Below are 22,306 nucleotides of genomic sequence, written 5' to 3' on the forward strand. Positions count from 1 at the left end.
ACAATCAAGAATTTAGTGATTAGGTTTATATACTCTTTACAAAAAGATTAATCAATTATGCTTTACTTTTACAAGCTCCACTGGTTATCGGTGGTTGCAAGATTTTTCTCTTCCTTTGCAAATCTGTTGCTTCCTTCCCTTTTGATACCGATGGATTTTCACCCATTCCTTCTACTCATCAGAATGCTTGTCCAAGATTAATAATGGAACTGAGTTCTGGCAGTTTTCTTTCATATTTCAACACTTTTTGTGCATCAGGATCTGATGATGCTGTTAAGTAAGCCTGAAGGCCTATGACAGTAGCTTGATAGGTATAAGACCCATTCCTCCTTCATAACTAGGAATGTACATTCTTGGCATACATCAATTCTTATAGATGACTTTGTGGGCATAGAGTTTTCGCATTCACACATCTAGTTTTTAAGAGGCCAGTCTACAATACCAAAGCTATATGAGAGTGCAGGAAGTGCCAATTGATTAGTAGTCAGTTCATGGTATATGTTATTTGGTTGGGAGCTGTGGAGAAAGGACCCCCAACCCAAAGTTTCTCTTCTCTGGTTGCAGGCCACATGGAGAGGAACCCCTTATTTGACGTGTTTGCTCTCTGATTCCAGGCCTTGGAGAGAGGATTAATACTACTACTACTTACTACTACTACTAATCACTCCTATAGCACTACAGCGCTGTACACAAACATGTAAGAGACAGTTCCTACTCGACAGAGCTTGCAATCTATCCAAGACAGATAAACGGGTTAAATAAGAAATTATGGGGTTTCATTTCTTATATGAAAGATTAAAACAACATAGATACTAAACAGGGGAATAAGAGGTAAAAGCAGCCTTCAAACGTGGGTAATTTAGCCTGGATTTGGATAGGGACAGAGAAGGAACATGGGGTACTGACTCGGGAAGTCTGTTCCAGGTGTACATCGCAGCAAAATGGAAAGAACAGAGTCTGGAGTTGGTCATGGAGAAGAAGGGTACAGGTAAGAGTGACTTACCTGATGAATGGAGTTCCTGGGGAGGCATGTAGGGAAAGATAAGAGAAGAAAGATACTGAGCAACTGCAGAATGAATACACTTGTAAGTCATTAAGAGAAGTTTGAACAGTATGTGGAAATGGATAGACAGTCAATGAAGTGACTTCAGAAGAGGGGTTATGTGAGATCTGATATGCCTGTTCTCTGATTCAGGGCAATGATCCACAATATTTTTTTTTGATTCGGGATCACTGGGTGATTTCAATTACCCTGATATTGAATGGATAAATGTAATATTGAGGCATGCGAGGGAGGTAAAGTTCCTAGATGAAATTAAGAACTACTTTATGGAGCACCTCATTCAGGAACCAACAAGAGGGGGAGCAATTCTAGATACACACCTTAGTGGAGGGCATGAACTGGTGCGAGAGGTAACGGTTTGGGGGCCACTTTACAACAGTGATCGTAACATGATTAGATTTGATTTAATAACTGGAGTAAGTGCACACAAGAAATTCTATATCTATTTCTATTTTCAGTATTTATATCCTGCTTGCATCAACAAGGAATCTAAGTGGGTTGCAATTAAAAATAAATATAAAAAGAGCCCAGTATAATGCCAATGTCTCACATATTAAAATATTTGTTAAAAAGAAACATTTTGAAAGCAATTAACTTTCAAAAAAGAAATTATGATAAAATGAGAATGGTAAACAACAACAACAACAACATAAAAAACATTTAGAGGAGCAGCTGCAAAAGTAAAAACATTTAAAACATTTACATTAAGTGTGTGGATATTGTTCACAAATATCATCCTGGAAACCCAGACACGATTTATTCCACATATTTAAAAAGGTGGAAGGAAGGCCAAACGACAGCCAACATGGTTAAAAAATGAGGTGAAGGAGGCTATTAGAGCTAGAAGAACATCCTTCAGAAAATGGAAGAAGGATCCAACTGAGGATAATAGGAAACAGCAAAGAGACTAAATAAATTCTTTGCTTCAGTCTTTACTGAGGAAGATGTGGGGGAGATACCCAAGCCAGAAATAACATTTCATGGTGATGAGTTGGAGGAACTGAAACAAATCTCTGTAAACCTGGAAGATGTAATGGATAATTTGACAAACTAAGAAGTAGAAAATCACCTGAGCTGGATGGTATGCATCCCAGATTAACAAAACAATCACAGCGAGGGTGACAATGAAAAAAGCAGCATATAAGTTTTCTTCAAAGCAAGGTATCAGACAACATCTGTATCTCATTAAGCCTAGCTAAGTATCAACATACATCCAATAGAAGACTCCTGAGGAAGGTCTTTTTAGACCGAAACACGACCTGTGTCGAGTCTCAGATGTTACAATGAAGGCGATTTGTTTGTTCATCATCTGCTGCTCTTTTTGTTCACCCTCGCTGTGATTGTTTTGTTTGGGTGACTGCAAGGTTTACTGTTGGTCTGTTTTCTTGCCGTATCCACCCCAGATTAACATAGTAAATGATGGCAGATAAAGATTTGAACTAGAGTCTACTTCCCCGCCCCCGTGCTCTTCCAGTGATGGAAGGTGGAAAAAGAGAGGAAGAAAACTAAAGCTTTGCGCCGCCGTCTTCTGAACCCTGCGTCACTGTGCGTTGCTAAGACTACTGCCGCCGAGGACCCACATCCCACTGCCGGCTCCGCCCTTTCATTTCCCTAACCCAAGGAGATTGGATGAAACCTCCTTGCCCTTGCCTAACTTATTCCACCACTGAGAAAAGTCGCGGCCGCTTCGACGGAGGTAATCAGCGCCACCGGCGGGGAGGACATGCGAGGGGATGTTGGGTGGGTGGGCCTGGCCCCTTGGCGACGGCGCGCATGCCCTCTCTGGCAAGCGTGCCATAGGTTCGCCATCACTGCTCTAGATGGTTTGAAAGGGGGGTGGAAAAGTTTGGTGAAGCTTAACAGAGGAGAGAAAGGATAGTGAATGTGTGGAATTGCCTCTCAATGGAGGCAGTAGAGACAAAGACTGTATCTCAGTTCAAGAAAGCTTTGGGAACTCTGAGGGAGAGGTTAGCACAGACGGGCAGACTGGATAGGCCATATGGTCTTTATTTGCCCTTCACTTTCTATATTTCTAACTAATCTAATCTCAAACTTATACACCACACTAATTCCAACTTGAGGTTCAAGGTGGTTTACATCATAAGAGACTCAAACAAAAAGTGAGGAATTACATGGGCACAACAATAAAAAAAAGTTAAAATTTATCAAACAAGAAAGATTTTAGCTTCTTACGTAGTTGCATACAGTTCACTTCCAATCAGATATACAAAGGAAGTTCAATTCAAATAGCGACTGCCCAAGTAGAAAATATTACATCAAACTGGCATTTCATGCACACACCATTAAATTTGGAAAACTTCAACAGGAGATTATCTTGTACCCAAGAAGAAGTAAAAAAATGAATGTGAGAAAATTCAAATATGCAATTCCGAGACCATATAGAACATGGAAAAACACACAAACAACTTTGAAAACAATATGCGCCTTTAAGGGGAGCCAGTGAAGTGTGTTTCCATGCTGAGAAATGCTTTCATATTTTTTTCAAGTGAAAAACCAATTGCACCACCGTATTTTGTATTAATTGCAATTTGCATAACAATCTAGTACTCAATCCGACATAATGAGAATTACAGTAGTCAAGTTGGGATAACGCCAACATCTGGACCAGTAATACAAAATGAGATTCATAGTGGCCTAATGGTTAGAGTGGTGGACTTTGGTCCTGGGGAACTGGGTTCAATTCCCACTGCAGGCACAGGCAGCTCCTTGTGACTCTGGGCAAGTCACTTAACCCTCCATTGCCCCAGGTACAAATAAGTACCTGTATATAATATGTAAGCCGAATTGAGCCTGCCATGAGTGGGAAAGCGCGGGGTACAAATGTAATTAAAAAAAAGATCTAATCAATCGTAGCTGCCACATATGGTAAAAAGTTCATTTCTATAGATTATTAATCTACAATTCAAAAGTAAGTGAGGAGTCCAAAATTACTCCCAAGACCCTGGATTCTCTATAATAGTTAATATGCTATGACCATCTCTGAAACCTGATCACCTGAAATGTAGGACATCGGTCTTTTCAAGAAAATCACATAGTGGGGATGACACAACTTACCTCAGACAACTTTGATATAAAAGGGTTGGTACTAGGTAGTAATCGCTAAAAGAGGTTTAACACTGTGTGTCTTGGTCACATTTTTACATAACAGTTCTTTAGGAAATCATGTAGTGTCACTGTGGAACTTGTTACCTCTGGAGATCCGGTTGATTACTAATTAGAATTAAAAAGAGCTGACTTGCTTAAGTTATATGGTTTCTGCTTTTTAAGAATTATTGATGATGTGTGACAGGGATTTTTATTGATAATGTTTTTTTTTTAATTCTGTTATTTAGGGATCAGCTATTATTATTCTTTACAGATTGTAATTTCTGGAGTACTGTTTCCATTGTTCTTGAATGTAATTCACATTGAACTAATCTTGGTATTTGCAGATGAGAAGACTTGTATAGCACAAGAGTGGTTGAACAATTGCCTAGCAAGTACTTGATAGATCCCAAAACAGGAAACCCAGTCCTTGTTGCTCATTCTGGGGATAAATGGTGGCATTTCCCAAATATTTTTTCCAGCTGGTTTTGTCTGTTAGATTTGTGGAGTGTCCTTTATTTCAGTGGGTAAATAACAGTTCTACCTAACTCAAGATTTTATAGACCTATCAGCCATTTCAAAGACCTTCCCTCAGCTATCTCTTCTCTAAGCTGAGTAGCCTGATCTTTTTAGCCTTTCCTCATAGGGGAGTCATTCCATTCCTTTATCATTTTAACTTTTGTTTATCATATTTGATTTCTCTGCCTCATTAAAATATGTTTGAAGTAAATTACAATTACAAAACTGCACACAATACATAGAATATACAAAGTTCCTATTCTTCGTCAATATATCAGATTACATTTCTCTCATTTACTCAGCCCTTCCCTCACAATTCCATCCCCTAATGTTCATTTAAAACAATCCTGCTCATCCATTATATCCACTATTCCTTTTTTGAGATGTGGTGACCAGAACTGCTTACAGAACTCACGCTGTAGTTGTAGCATGGACCCACATGGAGGTGTTTTAATATTCTTCATTTTATTCTCCTTTTCTTTCTGAATAATTCCTATTTGCTTTTTTGATTACTGCCAAACAGAGCTGAGGATTTCAATAACTCCAGATCCTTTTCCTGGGTGGTGACTTCTAATATGAAACCTGTATACTTTCACATAGGGAAAATAATCCTAATTGTATCACTTTGCTGTTATCCACATTAAATTTAATTTGTCATTTAGATGCCAAGTTCTCACGTCTGGCATGGTTCTTCTGTGGTTTTTCAGTTTCCTCATGTTTTAACAACTTTGAATAATTGTGTATCTGTGAATTTGATCACTTCAATTGTCGCTCTTTTTTAGATCTTTTATATATACGTTAAAAAGCACTGGCCTCAATGTAAAACCCTGAGGCACTCCACTATTTACCTTTCTCCACTGAGAAAACTGACCATGTACGCCAACATTCTGTTTCCTTTAATCCAGTGCCCAATTTATAATAGGATATTGTCTCCTGTCCCACAACTAATTCTATGAAAAAGCTTTGTCAGATGCCTTCTGAAAATCCTGATTAGTACGGTGCATATTTTAGAAATGCTATTTGGGTTTTAGGTGTGCATAAACCACCATTCATCCCCCAAGGAATTTAAACAAGCCCCGAAAACCTCAGCGGTGCGTCTTACATGTACAAGATTTTCAATGTAAGTATTTATGCACCCACCTCGTCATCGGTTCTCAAAGGGTTCAAATGCCAATTCACCAATTCACTGTGACTTAAATTATTGATAATGTCTTGTATATATAAATCTTATAATCCATCCAATTTTAAATTGTAAACCTTATTGTAACATGTACTTATCCTGGGCAGAGACTAAGTCAGGAGGGGGATGACTCGTTCGACATGACATGTTTCACCACAAAAGCTGTTTCAAGGACCATCCCCTGTAATATAGTAAATTAACAGCTTTAGACAGGTGCCCTCAAGAGAAAAAAACTACTTCAACATTCCCATTTTTTTGGATATCAATTGCCTCTAAAACTCTTTAGCGCCAGCTCGGCCTGTATATATCATACATTCTCTGCCAAGATGGCGACAGCATTTGTTACAATCCTTATATACGACTTCCTGTGAATGACATCACCCAACCTCAAACCCCTGATTGGCTTATAGCAACGATCTCCACTCCAATTCTAAGTTTAATCCTTTGGGCACCACAATATTTAATTTAAAAATCCACTGTTGTTCCTTGTAGTTAAGTAATGAATCTAATGAACCATCCTCCCTCCATACTTGGATGTAATCAATGATACGCCATTTAATATCTGATACCGTATGTTTCAAAGATAACCAGTGGGTCATCAATGGAGCTTGTACGTTCTGAGTGGTAATATGTGACTTACGTTCAGCAGGATGACTACTTCTACCCACATAAACGAGGTTGCAGGGACAACTGATAATATATACCACATTTCTTATCCCGTAATCCGTTTTATGTAAAGCCTTCACTATGTATCCTGTTTGTGGGTCAGTCCATAAGGGTCCTTCATAAATGAACTCACACCATTGGCAGTGGCCACAGGCTGTTTGAGTCCCCATCACAGCCCCATGTTCTGGTTCCATAAATCTATTTCTACTCCAAAACTCTCCCACCATTTTCCCTCATCGATATTCTACTATAGGGAACTTGTCAAAACAAGGAGATAATTGCATAACGTGCCAATGTATTTTAAGGATCCCCACCACCTGTCTTCTGATATTAGTATAAGGAAGAACATATACAAATTGATCATCCTTATCTTCTCCTTATGTTCTTATAAAAGCAATGGGCATTGTGCAAATCGTGCCCTCAAATACACCTTCCTCACTGCCGAAAGGGGATATCCCCTCTCCAAAAACCTCTTTTTCAGTAGTGCTGATTGTAATTTGAATTTCATCCAAAGTAGAACATGGAGATGTGATGGGGACTCACATGGTCTGTGGTCACTGCCAATGGTGTGAGTTCTCTTATGAAGGACCCTTATGAACTGACCCACAAACAGGATATATAGTGAAGGCTTTACTTAAAACGGATTGCGGGACAAGAAATGTGGTACATATTATCAGTTATCACTGCAACCTCGTTTATGTGGCTAGGAGTAGTTGTCCTGTTAGAATTAGACTTACTGAACATAAGTCACGTATTACCACTCAAAATGTACACGCTCCATTGGTGACTCACTGGTTATGTTTGAAACATACAGCACCAGAAATTAAATGGCGTATCATTGATTACATCCAAGGTGGCTCATTAGATTCATTACTTAACTACAAGGAACAACAGTGGGTTTTTAAATTAAATACGGTGGTTCCCAAAGGATTAAACTTAGAATTGGAGTGGAGATCGTTGCTATAAGCCAATCAGGGGTTCAAGGTTGGGTGATGTCATTCACAGGAAATCGTATATAAGGATTGTAACAAACGCTGTCGCCATCTTGGCAGAGAATGTATGATATATACAGGCCGAGATGGAACTAAAGAATTTTTGAGGTAATTGATATCCAAAAAAAAAGAGGGGGGGGGGGGGGTGCTCAGAGGGAATGTTTTGAAGTAGTTTCTTTCTCTTGAGGGCACCTGTCTAAAGCTGCTAATGTACTATATTACAGAGGATGGTCCTTGAAACAGTCTTTGTGGCGAAACATGTCATATTGGACGAGTCATCCCCCACCTGACTTAGTCTCTGCCTAGGATAAGTACGTTACAATAAGGTTTTTACAATTTAAAATTAGATGGATTATAAGATTTATATATACAAGACATTATCAATAATTTAAGTCACAGTGCAGTGGTGAATTGGCATTTGAACCCTTTGAGAACCAATGACTAGGTGGGTGCATAAATCCTTACATTGAAAATCTTATACATGTAAGGCGCACCGCTGACGTTTTCGGGGCTCGTTAAAATTCCTTGTGGGATGATATTGAAGATACAGACTTTTAATTGTTTCCCACTCTAGTATCAAGCCTATATTTAAGTAAAAACCACCATTCAGACATTTAGATTATGTGGAGGGGCATAATCGAACGGGGCGCCCAAGTTTTCCTGAGGACGTCCTCGCAGGACGTCCCGGCGAAGGGGCGGGGAAACCCATGTTATTGAAACAAGATGGGCATCCATCTTTCGTTTTGATAATACGATCGGGGACACCCAAATCTCAACATTTAGGTCGACCTTAGAGACGGTCGTCCTTAGAGATGGTCGTCCCCGGTTTTCGGCAATAATGGAAACCAAGGACGCCCATCTCAAAAAAGACCAAATGCAAGCCCTTTGGTTGTGAGAGGAGCCAGCATTCGTAGTGCACTGGTCCCCCTGACATGCCAAGACACCAACCGGGCACCCTAGGGGGCACTGCAGTGGACTTCAGAAATTGCTCCCAGGTGCACAGCTCCCTTACCTTGGGTGCTGAGCCCCCAAAAACCCACTCCCCACAACTGTACAACACTACCATAGCCCTAAGGGGTGAAAGGGGGCACCTACATGTGGGCAGTGGGTTTCTGGTGGGTTTTGAAGGGCTCCCATTTACCAGCACAAGTGTAACAGGTGGGGGGGGGGGGGGGGCCTGGGTCCGCTTGCCTGAAGTGCACTGCACCCACTAACACCGCTCCAGGGACCTGCATACTGCTGTCATGGAGCTGGGTATGACATTTGAGGCTGGCATAGAGGCTGGCAAATAATAATAACTTTTTTTTAGGGTGGGAGGGGGTTAGTGACCACTAGGGGAGTAAGGGGAGGTCATCCCCGATTCCCTCCCGTGATCATCTGGTCAGTTTGGGCACCTTTTTGGGGCTTGGTCGTGAAAACAAATGGACCAAATGCTCGTCAGGGACGCCCTTCTTTTTTCCATTATCGGCTGAGGACGCCCATGTGTTAAGCATGCCCCAGTCCCGCCTTCACTATGCTTCCGACACGCCCCCGGAAACTTTGGTCGTCCCCATGACGGAAAGCAGTTGAGGGCGCCCAAAATCGGCTTTCGATTATGCCGATTTGGGCGACCCTGGGAGAAAGACGCCCATCTCCCGATTTGTGTTGAAATGCAGGTTATATATTTCTAAAACTCTAAAATGTGTATATGGCAAGGGGGCACAGTCTTGGGTGTGTTTTGTGTGGGATTAGGACAGACCTAAAAAAAATAAATATGCAATTTCCCATTTCAGAAGGAGAATGCTCATCTAGAATGCTCAAAACAATTGAGATCGGGACTTACACCTGCTACTTGGGATGTCTAAGCAGTGGTATATTTATTCATGATGTGTGTGTTGCGTACACACACCCCTGTCAGACCTGGCCCCTCAACCAGGCCTTAAAATCATCTCTGCTCCACTCTTTGCTCAGGCAGCAGCACCAGCACTGGCACTCATAGGCTGCCTGCGGCCTGCACTGGGACTTTCTCTCTGAACTGTCCCACCCCTTCTGACACAACTTCCTGTTTTATGAAGGCTGGGACAGCTCAGAGAGAAAGTCCCAGTGCAGACCACAAGCAGCCTATGAGTGCTACTGCCGCTGTCTGGGCGAAGATTGGAGTGGAGGTGACTTTTAGGTTCCAGGGAGAGACACACCCCTTGCTAAAAATTCTTCGCTACGCCACTATGTCTAGGTTTCAGAAAAGTGCTCCTACTAAGCAGTGCTCCACTGGAGAGTTTAGGGAAGGTTACCCCCTTAATCCCTAGTAGTTGATGTACCTTCCAAAAGCATAATTTGCAAGGGATTCCAAGCTTTGTTACAGCTTTGGGAAAAATACATTTTTATGTTTCTAAAATGGCTGACATAAATGTTTATGTCCTGGCACATAAGCATTTGTGTTGCTATTTCGTAACAAAAACATGCACTGAAACAAACATTTATGTGCCTGTGTTGACTCTTTCATATGTTAGATGTTTATGGTTCTAAAATGGATGCACCTGCAGCATGTAACCAGTGTATTAATGTCCATTTCACCCTGTGTTTTAGAACAGGCTCTGTGTCTGTAGATCCTGTTCTAAAATACTGGCGGAACTTGAGATATCCCATCCTAAGCTATGAGCTTTCTAAAATCTGTTTCCACACCTATTGGTTTACTGTACTCTTACCTACAGATTAAGACCAAAATGGCCCATCTAGTATGCTCAGTAAGGTGGTTAGTCTTCTAACTGCAGTTCCATGTACGTCACCCCGTCTTCCTAGAAGCACGGATTAATTTTACCCTCCATATCCATAAAAATACAACAGAACTGCTTACTCTCTCTCTCTAGCCTCCATCAATAGTCACAAAAGGGTTAAAAAAAAAAAAAAAAAACAAGCAAATGCTGAAGATGCTTTCCAATCATTTACTAAAATTTATCCTCCTTTTCTTCCTGCAGGAGCAGCAGTTCTGACATAGAATCTGCCTTTACCCTCCTGATGCCATCATCCTCCTATTCGCCCCTTCCTCCTGCTTACCCCCTTTCTCTTTTCAGCATCCCCCCTATCTCATTCTCACTCCCATCTTTCCTGACCCACTCTCTCTCTCCCACATAGACTCAGCTCTGCAGGTTCATTAGGTGTTTAAGTACCCCAAAGGTAATTTGTGTTGTTTGGCACTTCCCCCGCCCCCTCCCAATCATTTTCAAAAATTAGTTTATATGTTTTCTCTCTATCCCTCACTTACTGGCCAGCATTAACATCTCTCTTTCAACTCATCCCCTAGCCTGCATCACTGTCTCTCTTTTCCCACCCCCTCCCACTCTTTTCTCTTAACCAGCACAGTCCTTCCTTCCCTGTGAGTGAAGAGAAAGAGGGGTTAAATCTGAGCACAGGGAAGGAAAAAAGACTGTGCTGGTTAAGAGAAAAGATTGGGGGTGGGAAGAGAGAGACACTGATGCAGGCCAGGGGATGTTACCTGAGGACACTTGACATGCCAGGGGAAACAATGAAGGAAGGGTGAAGGGGTGGGAAGGTTTCATGACATCACATTAAAATTACAGGTTTCAGAACACTATTAACCTAACCCTCTTCTCTTTTTATTTCTGGACCTGGAACACTGAAGAGTCTGCTCATGCACCAGAACCAAAAGAATGTGCCGGAGGATGGAAAGGAGGTAGAGAGATCTTTCTGTCTTCATACAGGGAAGGGGTTATCAACCCTATGAGGTTGTTATGGTAGCTATGGGATGGGAAGGTGACCTGGCATTCCAAGGGGAAGGATGCCAGACTGGAACACTTAGCTATGGTTGCTGTCAGAGAAAGAGATTTAGCTGGTGAGGTTGCAGGTGTTGTACTAGTGAAGTGCATGCTGAGATTATGCATTTTCTCCTCATTCCTCCTCCCTTCCCAGCCTGACAGACCATTCTTTCTCCAACTTCAGTCCTGGATAAATTGGAGATATTAGATTAATCCAATACTATTCAAATGGATTTCTTGAAGAGGCATGGAAGGATGCATGTGTATGTGTGTGAGTGTGTGTGGTCTGTGGGTGTGTGTGTGTGAGTGTGTAAGTATGGATATGTGTGGGATCGGGGGGGGGGGGGGGGGTCAGCAGTCATGATCCTAGTGATGAAAATCTTTCTTGCTAATTGTCCTCCTATTTTCCCTGCACAGGCAAAGCCTGAAGGGAGAATATGGGAGGAAATGGGGAAGGAAAGACTAAAAGGGAGAAAGAGGAGGTGAAGGGACGAAACTGTTAGGGAATGACAGAGTGAGAAGGTCTAGAAGTATAGCAGAGATAACAGATCCCACCCCAGCTCCTCCTGCTCTCCTCTAGGATCTGTCCAGACCATGCCAACGCCCGCAGACAGTTCATGCCCGGTGTCACCAATGAAAGGTAAGTACCTCAAGGGGCATGGGGGTGGGCTAACAGGGTATTAATAAATTTGTTGTGGAGGGAGGGATTGTGCCATTAGAGTTAGGGAAGGATCTGGGTAAGCCTGTTGGAGGAGAGAGAATGGTTCATGTGTCAGGAAGGGTTAGTGGCATACAGGTCAGGGAAGGGACATCAGCATATGGGAGGAGAAAAACTCAGATGTCAGGGATTAATAGTGATGTACATGTTGGGAGAGGGCTGGAAGCTTCTGTGCTAGTTTTTAGGGTAAGATTAGAGACTTCAAACTAGAGAATATAATAGGTGATAAGGACGAGCTAGTCAATGTATTTCTTAGTGCAATGCCTTACACCCCAGTTGATCTCTGGTGAACACTTCATTCTTTACAACTAGAGATGATAGACTTTATCTTTCATTACCCAAAGCTAAAGATCATCTATGCTTATCTCAGGCTTTACCCCTCATTTTCTCACAGCTAATGATCCTCTGTGCCTTTTCTAGGTTTTACCCTACACTCCCCCCACAGCTAAAGGATCCTCTGTGCTTATCCCAGACTTTACCTCTCACTCCCCCCACAGCTAAGGATCCTCTGTGCTTATCCCAGGCTTGACTCCTTACTGCGCAACTATTAAGGATCCTCTATATTTATCCCAGGCTTTACCCCTCACTCCTCATAGCTAAGGATATGATGTACTTATCCTTGGCTTTACCCTTCACTGTCTCTACAGCTAAGGATCCTCTGACCTTATTCCAAGCTTTACCCTCCCCTCCAACACAAGCACAGCTAAGGATCTTTTGCTCTTATTCCAGGCTTTACCCACCCCACCCCCCACTGCTAAGTGTAGCTGGGGTTCCCAGTATTTCATTAGTTTTGCATAAGTGGTTTCCTAGCTGTCGACTGGAATCAAAGCAACACTCCACACACAATATTTAAAGATTTGAGGACTGACGATCAAGATGGATTACTCCAGGAGGCTGAAGGCAATACCACATACTCTAAATCTCTTGCACTCTCAATCAATAATGTAGAGTAGACCATACCAGTTGTGTTCTGAACCAACTCGCTTTACTGGAGAACTTTGGTAAATCAAATAATGGGCAGTGTTTGAGCAGAGGCAGCTTTCTTAGAACAGAGTTTGTATTAACACTATTTACAGTCTCTTAGCTCTTCCCAAGTTGTGTTCTCTTTCTCTCTCTTCCACTAATATACAAAGTAACAGTCAGCAGTATGTAGTAATAATGATGGAACACACTGTCTTGGTGATCTTTGTGGCTGTGAGGCTCGGGACTTCCGAGTCTCCAGGTGAATAGTAGGAAAAACTTCACTCAGGAAACTGAAGTAATGAAAATGCTTCTCTCCTCAGCCTCAGAATGATGCTTTAGGCCCAGTGATAAGATGGATTAGGTCTCTGAGTTGCCCAACTGGAATTACTTTATTAACAAAGCTTGTCCCCTTTTCCATATATTTTTTTTTTTTTTTTGTTACATTTGTACCCCGCGCTTTCCCACTCATGGCAGGCTCAATGCGGCAGGCAATTGAGGGTTAAGTGACTTGCCCAAAGTCACAAGGAGCTGCCTGTGCCGGGAATCGAACTCAGTTCCTCAGTTCCCCAGGACCAAAGTCCACCACCCTAACCAGTCTTTCAGGGGGGTGAAATGGGCTTCTGATTCCCCTTTAAACCCAGAACAAGGCAGAGGTCTCTGTGACTTCTAACTCCTGTCTGGCTACTGAAACCTATTAGCTCTATCATACCTGTTGGGTTGGTAGAGCACAATTTAATGCAAATGATACATCTAAATGGCTAGGGCATAAGGCATGAAAGCTCTCCCTCATGCAAGGGTCTAGAGCAAGAGGTAGGAACCAAAGACGAGATCTGAATTTGAGTTGCAGAATTTATACACTCCCCCCCCCCCCCCACCTGGTATTCAGCCAGCGGCAGTCAATGAGGTTAGCTGCCACCGGTGGCGCTGACCCCAGATATTCAATGCTGGTTTCAATGCTAGGCCATATCCAGTGACTGGCATTGAATATTCAGTTTCAGTTTTGGCTGTAGCAACTTAACTGGTTAAGCAAGTGTTCAGCGCTAGCCAGTTAACAGCAGTTAAATATAGACATGCTATTTAAGCAGCTTATCTTAACCGATCAACTTAGCCGGTTTAGTGCCGAGTATTTGCTTTTAGCTGGCTAAGTCGCGCAACATAGCTGGTTAACATTTAGCTGCTAAGTGCTAATATTCAGCGGAGATAACCGGCTGTCTCAGGCTGAATATTAGCGCTTAGCAAGCTAAGAGCTATTTAACCAGCCAGGAGCCATTCCTGGCCGGTTAAATAGCACTGAATGTAACGCTCTCTGTTCTTCCCTCTGATGTTATCCTTCTCTCTTGATTTACATACTGACAAGGGCACTCCTACTTCCTGTTACTTACATGGGACTAGAAATATCACCAAGATATTACTCTCAGTACTAATGATGTCACTGAAAATGCAATTTACCTTCCTACTGGTAGAGCCTTTGGGATTTCTTTCCAGCACACATCAAAAATGCAGAAATCCCAGAGGGCTCTAAACTCTTCTCTTTCCTCTTTTGAAATGAGAGCTCTATAGTGAACCATTTCCTTTTGTGCTCAAAACCAATCATTACCAATCATTTCACAACCTAAGTTGCAGGGGATATCTCTGTAACATGAATTAAATCTTTATGTATATCTTTTATTTATTTATTTTACAAAGGTTGTATCTGCTGCATGTGCATGGGAACTGCAACAAAATTAAAATTACATGGTTAAGCATCGCCATTGTAACAATGTAAAGTAATATATTCATCCCTTTATACGTAACACATAACCATAAAACATCTTTCAGTGATGTTTACACTACCAATAATTCTTCACATTCTTAACAGGGAATGAAGAAATTCCTTCAGTCCTGGAAGGCTGAAACCATTTTTAGCCATACCACTTAGCGATACATATGGAAATGACTGGGTAACACTGTAATGATTAATAATGTGGTATGTGTTGAGGAAGTGACGTCATTGGAACAATGGCATCTTAGCTTCTGAGCTCCTACATACCCTGCTTGATTTACCTTTCATTAGCAAAACAGCTGATTAGCTGTGGACAGCTGGAATGGTCCTACAGATGCAAGTGGTCCTGGCAGATGGCAGGCAGAAAAGGAAACCCAGATCTACGGGCATTTGCTTAGCAGGCAAAATCGAGTACATCGGCTATAAGCAAGATGGCATCTCTGCTCGCGGAACCTAAGAGAGAAGCAGACATTTCTGAGGGGGCCTTAGACATCGCTTGAGAGAAGCGACCGGCAAATCGGGCTGAGCTTTGCACGTGGATAATGGAGCTTAAAGACACGATGGTGAGGATGCAGCAGGAGCTCCATAAAGATGTGGATGGACTGCGTCATTCGGTGGAAGACATGGGCCACCAGCTTAATGATTTTGAGGAGCGGGTGATAGACCATGAGAGGGACATAGTGGCTATTCAGCAAAGATGTGCTGCTATGGAAGCTAACCATGAAGACTTTCTGTCCCACATTGAGTATAATGAAAATCAAGCAGTCCGCAACAATTTGAGAGTGCATGGGGTCCTGGAAGCTCAGAGAGAGCAGTCTGCTTAGGTGCTCATGCAGTTAATATGCCACCAGTTTCTCCCAGCAGCGGATCCCTCAGCAGAATTACTGACAATTTTGAATGGGTGCACAGAGCCCTCGAACCAAAAACGGCTGACCACCCCAGAGATCTGGTGGCCTGTTTTGCGCTTTCTGATGAAGGAATGCATACTTTGTTCTGCTCATCAAGTGGGACGTATCTTCTGGGACAGTGCTAAAGTGGAATGGTTTGCTGATATGTCCGCTATCACTCTACGAAACAAGCGCACTTTTAAAGAGATCATCAAGTGTCTTAATGCAAATAACATTTGGTACAGATGACATTATCCCTTTGGCCTTTCCTTTTTGATTCAAAATCATCTGCACAGAGTCGCCATGCAACAAGAAGCAGTGGCAGTGCTTTCGGAAGCCCAACTATGGCAACCTACAGAGGGGAGATCTTCTAACGAAGTGGGAGTGGCTCGCCCAGGATAGAGAGGGGACCCTAAAACCAAGCATCTTCAGTGTCATTTGGATTCTCCCTCTGGGGAGAATGCCACCCTGCCTTGACATTGCTGAGTTGGTGACTTATTATTTTCTGCTTATATATGTTGTGGTCCTTTCTCCCATATTCTATATTTGTGAGGACATTTGTAGGGTGTTCTTTAATGTTAGGCATGTGCATTTATTGGGAGTGTTCTGTGGCAGCTATGGCTCTATCGGCAGTTGAGGGGACTCCGGGGAATTCATTCCTCCTGGTGCCTGTTTGGTATGGGCCTATTGCATTGTAATGAGAATGGGAGGGGGGTAGGGATCTGCTGTTTCTGTTTGTGCATTGCTGGTCCTTGTCTGAATAGCAGCATTAGCCTTTTTCTTGATATTTTGGAAATGCATAAGATGGTTTTAATTTTCTCAGATTATGGGTTCCCCTAAGTCATTGATCCTGCTCACACTCAATGTGCTTAACATACCCTGTAAGCGGCAGTTGTTTTTTTTTTTAAGAGGCTGAGCATCTGCATATGGGAGTGGGAATTATTCAGGAAACTCATTTTAAACTGGCCCATTCCCATCTTTTGCCCCATAAGCGCTACCCCCACATCTATTTGGCTTCAAATAAAGCTAATAATAAAACTAATAGGGTAGTGATTGTGCAGTCCCTCAACCCAGAAATAAAAGAGATTGTATGAGATAAGCATGTGTGAGCACTCTGGAGGGCGGGTACAAGGGAGAGGGGATAGTGGTTCTTTCAGCCGGCATCATCCCCGGTCATTCAGCCCAGCTAGGAGAGCAGGGCGCCCTCTAGGGATCAAACTGCCAGGGAAAGCTGTAATGCAGGAAAAGAACTACACTCCCCAGAAGCCAGTGCAGGGTCAGCTGAACTCTCAGGAGGGGGAGGGTGGAATGACTGATTGGGAGATGAGGTCTGATCCTGGAGATGGGGAACAGCTGGTGGAGCTTGGGGAGGAGGAGGAGATGGAGTGGAATAAAGCAGAGGTAGAAGGAGAAGGTAAGGAGGAGTGCATGGAGGTTGGAAGGTTTGCTCAAACTTCCTCAGGAAAGGTAAAGGCTTTGGTGGCGGGAGTGTGGCCCAAGCTGTGCATACTTGGAGAGGATAAAATAATCCAGTGGGGAAGCCACTGGTGGAAGAAGCTAACCCATAAACTATCTAAGGGTAGAAGATAGTGCTGATGAGGGAAGGCTACAATTGGGAGCAAGACAAAGGTTTGCTGGGGGGTGATATTCTGAGTTAAGATTGGACTGTGTTAATAAGCTGAATGTGGAAAGACTGAACTGACTCTTGCATTCTTGAGGAAGAAACTGCTTGAAGATTAAAGCTGTATTAAAAGATGCTGAGAGAATAAAGACCTGTGGTTTTCAAGAACTATAAGACTGCTGAAGTTTGTGTGTCCCAGTTGTGAGCTGATCCTGGGCGCAGGTCAGCTGGGCAGCAGTTAAACTAGGCTAGAAGCAGTGCAGCAAGGCGGTGGTTGCAGCTCGTACTGGGGAAAAGCTAACCAAGCTAAGCAGGGTCGACCCCGGCTCTCACCTGGAAGGGTGACCTGGTTACACATGGTAGATATGTTCTATTGAAGGCTGAGATAGGGCCCTCCCTATATACATTTCTTAATGTGTATGCTCCAAGCTCTGATCAGAAAACCTTTTTGCAGGAGCTAGATAATTTGATTGCATCTCATTTGGAGGGAGCTCTGATCCTTGGAGGGGATTTTAATCTTACTCAAGATCTAGCCCTAGATAATTCAATGCGGGGGATTCACTATGGCCAGGCTGATAGGCAACAATTGCAGGCTCTTTTTTCTAAATGGGACCTATAGTAGTTGACCCCTGAAGACATCTCCACCAGTCAGATCGGGATTACATCTATTATTTTTGGGTGCATGACTCCCATTCCAGAATTGATTTCTGGGGGGGGGTGGATTGATTAGTTCTTCCTTGGGATTGGGATGTCATCATTGAACTGCGTCTATGGTCTAACCATACTTTCTGTATGGTTGTCTGTTAGGGAGCATTCAGAGATTTATGGCTCTAGATTCTGGCGGTTTGATGATGATCTCCTGTTGGACCCGCAGAATGTGACCTCTATAGAGGAAGCCTTTAAGGAATATATTGAGTTTAACAATCAGCCGGACATATCATCGCGCAGTTATTGGGAGGGTTTGAAAGCTATGATATGAATGAAACTTATTGCTTTGGGGGCCTCTAGGCGTAAGCTGCGAACACAAAAACAAGCTTTGTTGCGCCGCCAGTTAACTCTCTTAGATCATCAGCATAAGTGTCGCCCTGGGTCTCGTAAGTTTGCTGCTCAGTTGGAAAGGATTCAGGGCGCCCTTTGAGACTTGGAGCTTGCAGAGATTTCAGAACAAATGCAGATGTTCCAACAGGAATAAATGGGCAATAGGGCAGGGAAGCTGCTAGCCCACAAGTTGAAACAGCATAAACTTAAGAATAACATTTTAGCTGTTTACGATTCGGGGGGGGGGGGGGGGGGTTGCTTAGGGAGTCCCAGCATATTTGTGACATTTTTATTCATTACTGTAGGATCTTGCATACGTCAGAATCTGCACTTGAGGAGGCAGCTATTGAGGCCTATTTGAATCAGGTAGCTCTGCCTAGTCTGACCACGCTAGTGGCCAAGGCATTGTCGGCACCTATTAGCGAGAAGGAGACTCTGCAGGCCATGAAATCCTTGCCCCTTGGTAAAGTCCCAAACCTTGAAGTATCCAAAGCTTCAAAGGTTATCAATAGAAATCAAACAAAATAAAACATGGAAAAGAAAATAAGATGATACCTTTTTTATTGGACATAACTTAATACATTTCTTGATTAGCTTTCGAAGGTTGCCCTTCTTCGTCAGATTGGAAATAAGCAAATGTGGTAGCAGATAGTATATATAAGAGAAACATCAAAGCATTACTTTGACAGTCTGACAGAGTGGGAGGGTGGGGGTATGCATGGGGACATCAAAGCATTTCATTGATATTCTAACAGGATGGGTGTTGGTAGGTGAGAGGAGGGTAATAAACAGAGAAATAAAGCTTCAAACAAATTCCAAATCACAATGATTCCCAATACCCATCTATGCATAAATACAAATCGCCAAAAAAGATATTAGCATATTTTTCTTATTTTTTGGTGATTTGTTATTTATGCATAGATGGGTATATTGGGGATCAATGTGATGCTGTGCATATGTAATGCCATGCATATGTTTTTACAGTGTCTTTTTTTGATAAAGCTTGAAGTGAAACTTGACCAGTCAAGATAACGCATTGAATTCTAATTTGTTTGAAGCTTTGGATACTTCAATGATTTGGTCATCATGGAAGCAGGATATGTTTGAGCACTTTGAGGGTTTTCTCTATATTTCTAAGACATTTTGGAAATTTTATTTTTAAGGATAATTACACCCAGTTTTAAGGAGGACTGCCAGCTCGAGTGCTCTACATTTGTAGGTTGGTAGCATCTTTGGATGCTGTTTGAACTCTAACATCGGACATATTAGGAACACTATCTCTGCTTCTGATACATAATATGAATGAATGTGGGGGATTGTAGGTGATTTTGTATTCTCTAATAAATAATTGCATGACATTCATTTGTTTCTCCTAACCCTTTTTCTTTTTTTCTTTATATTGTATTTGAATTACATATGTTTTAAAGATTATATATTTAAGTTTCCCGTGACAAAATTTGTGGAGTTAAAATTTAATGCCAAGAAGTGCAGAGTGATGCACTTGGGGTGCAGAAATCCAAAGGAGAGATTGATAAGCACAGTTCAGGAGAGGTACCTTGGGGTGATGGGATCTGTGGATCTCAAGGTGTGACAAAACAAGGTGGTGGCCATGGCCAGAAGGTTGCTAGGCTGCATAGAGAGGGGTACAACCAGCAGAAGAAAGGAGATATTGATGCCCCTGTACAAGTTATTGGTGAGGCCTCGCTTGGAGTATTGTGTTCAGTTTTGGAGGCTGTACCTTGCTAAGGACATAAAAAGACTTGAAGCGGTTCAGAGAAAAGAAACAAAAATGGTATGGGGTTTGCACTACAAGATGTATGAGGAGAGACTTGAGGATCTGAAGATGTATACCCTAGAGGAAAGGAGAGACAGGGGTGATATGATACAGTCAAATTTTTGAAAGGTATTAATACAAACAAACTTTTCCAGAGACAGGAAGGTGGCAGAACTAGAAGACATGAATTTAGGTTGCAAGGGGGCTGACTCAGGAATAACATCAATAACTACTTTTTCACAGAGAGGGATAGTAGATGCCTGGAATGCCCTCCTGTAGAAGGTGATAGAGATGAAAACAGTAACGGAATTCAAAAATGTATGGGATAAACACAAACACACTTATTTTCAAAAGAGAAGGGCACCCATCTTTCGACACAAATCGGGAGATGGGCGTCCTTCTCCCAGGGTTGCCCAAATCGTCATAATCGAAAGCCGATTTTGGGCGTCCTCAACTGCTTTCCATTGCGGGGATGACCAAAGTTCACGGGGGCATGTCAGAAGCATAGCGAAGGCGGGACTGGGGCGTGCCTAACACATGGGCGTGCCTAACACATGGGCATCCTCGACGATAATGGAAAAAAGAAGGGCGTCCCAGACGAGCACTTGGGCGACTTTACTTGGCCCATTTTGTTTTACGACTAAGCCTAAAAAAAGGTGCCCAAACTGACCCGATGACCTCCCCTTACTCCCCCAGTGGTCACCAACCCTCTCCCACCCTAAAAACCCCCCACACATTTTAAATATTTTTTGCCAGCCTCTATGCCAGCTCCATGACAGCAGTATGCAGGTCCCTGGAGCAGTTTTAGTGGGTGCAGTGCACTTCAGGCAGGTGGACCCAGGCCCATCCCCCCCCACCTGTTACATTTGTGGTGGTAAATGTGAGTCTTTCAAAACCCACCAGAAACCCACTGTACCCACATCTAGGTGCCCCCCTTCACCCCTTAGGGCTGTGGTAGTGGTGTACAGTAGTGGAGAGTGGGTTTTGGGGGGGGGGGGGGGGTTGGGGGGCTCACCACACAAGGTACGGGAGCTATGCACCTGGGAGCAATTTCTGAAGACCACTGCAGTGCCCCCTAGGGTGCCCGGTTGGTGTCCTGGCATGTCAGGGGCACCAGTGCACTAAGAATGCTGGCTCCTTCTATGACCAAATGGCTTGCATTTGGTCATTTCTGAGATGGGCGTCCTCGGTTTCCATTATCGCTGAAAATCGGGGACTACCATCACTAAGGATGACCATCTCTAAAGTCGACCTAAATTTTGCGATTTTGGCGTCCCCAACCGTATTATCGAAACGAAAGATGGACGTCTGTCTTGTTTCGATAATACGGGTTTCCCCTTCCCTTCGCCGGGACGTCCTGCAAAGACGTCCTCAGGAAAACGTGGGCGCCCCTTAAAGGAATCCTGTATAGAAGTCATGGAACCATTCAAGCTTAGCAGTGATTAGATGGCAACACCAATAATTGAGAAACAAAGCCAGTCCTGGGCAGAGTTCTACGTAAGACTCCAGAGGAAATTGGAGAGTCATGGGATAGGATGTAGTGTCCTATTGTGGATTAAAAACTGGTTAAAAGAAAACAGAGAGTAGGGTTAAATGGACAGTATTCTCAATGGAGAAGGACAGTTAGTGGGGTTCCCCAGGGCTCTGTGCTGGGCCTGCTGCTTTTTAACATATTTATAAATGACCTAGAGATGAGAGTAACTAGTGAGGTAATTAAATTTTCTGATGACACAAAGTTATTCAAAGTCGTTAAATTGCGGGAGGATTGTGAAAAATTACAAGAGGACCTTACAAGTCTGGGAGTCTAAATGGCAGATGACGTTTAACGTGAGCAAGTGCAAAGTGATGTATGTGGGAAAGAGGAACCTGAATTATAGCTACGTCATGCAAGGTTCCACGTTAGGAGTCACAGACCAAGAAAGGGATCTAGGTGTCGTCGTTGATGATACGTCGAAACCTTCTGCTCAGTGTGCTGCTGCGGCTAAGAAAGCAAATAGAATGTTAGGTATTATTAGGAAAGGAATGGAAAACAAAAATGAGGATGTTATAATGCCTTTGTATCGCTCCACGGTGCGACCGCACCTCGAATATTGTGTTCAATTCTGGTCGCCGTATCTCAAAAAAGATATAGTGGAATTAGAAAAGGTGCAGAGAAGGGTGACGAAAATGATAAAGGGGAGGGGACAACTTCCCTATGAGGAAAGGCTAAAGCGGCTAGGGCTCTTCAACTTGGAGAAAAGGCGGCTGAGGGGAGATATGATAGAGG

At 42.9% G+C, this 22,306-nt stretch overlaps 1 protein-coding gene across 1 annotated transcript in view; it reads left to right on the plus strand.

Annotated features, from left to right (window-relative positions):
* LOC115460481 (speriolin-like) overlaps positions 1 to 22,306 on the plus strand; it is a 311,675-nt gene that overhangs the window by 37,983 nt on the left and 251,386 nt on the right. The window contains exons 4-5 of the mRNA XM_030190246.1: positions 11,145 to 11,195; positions 11,858 to 11,917. Of these exons, the coding sequence (XP_030046106.1) occupies positions 11,145 to 11,195; positions 11,858 to 11,917 (111 nt within the window). The remainder of the gene's footprint in view (positions 1 to 11,144; positions 11,196 to 11,857; positions 11,918 to 22,306) is intronic.

The sequence above is a fragment of the Microcaecilia unicolor genome, chromosome 1 (assembly GCF_901765095.1).
Source record: "Microcaecilia unicolor chromosome 1, aMicUni1.1, whole genome shotgun sequence".
NCBI lineage: Eukaryota > Metazoa > Chordata > Amphibia > Gymnophiona > Siphonopidae > Microcaecilia > Microcaecilia unicolor.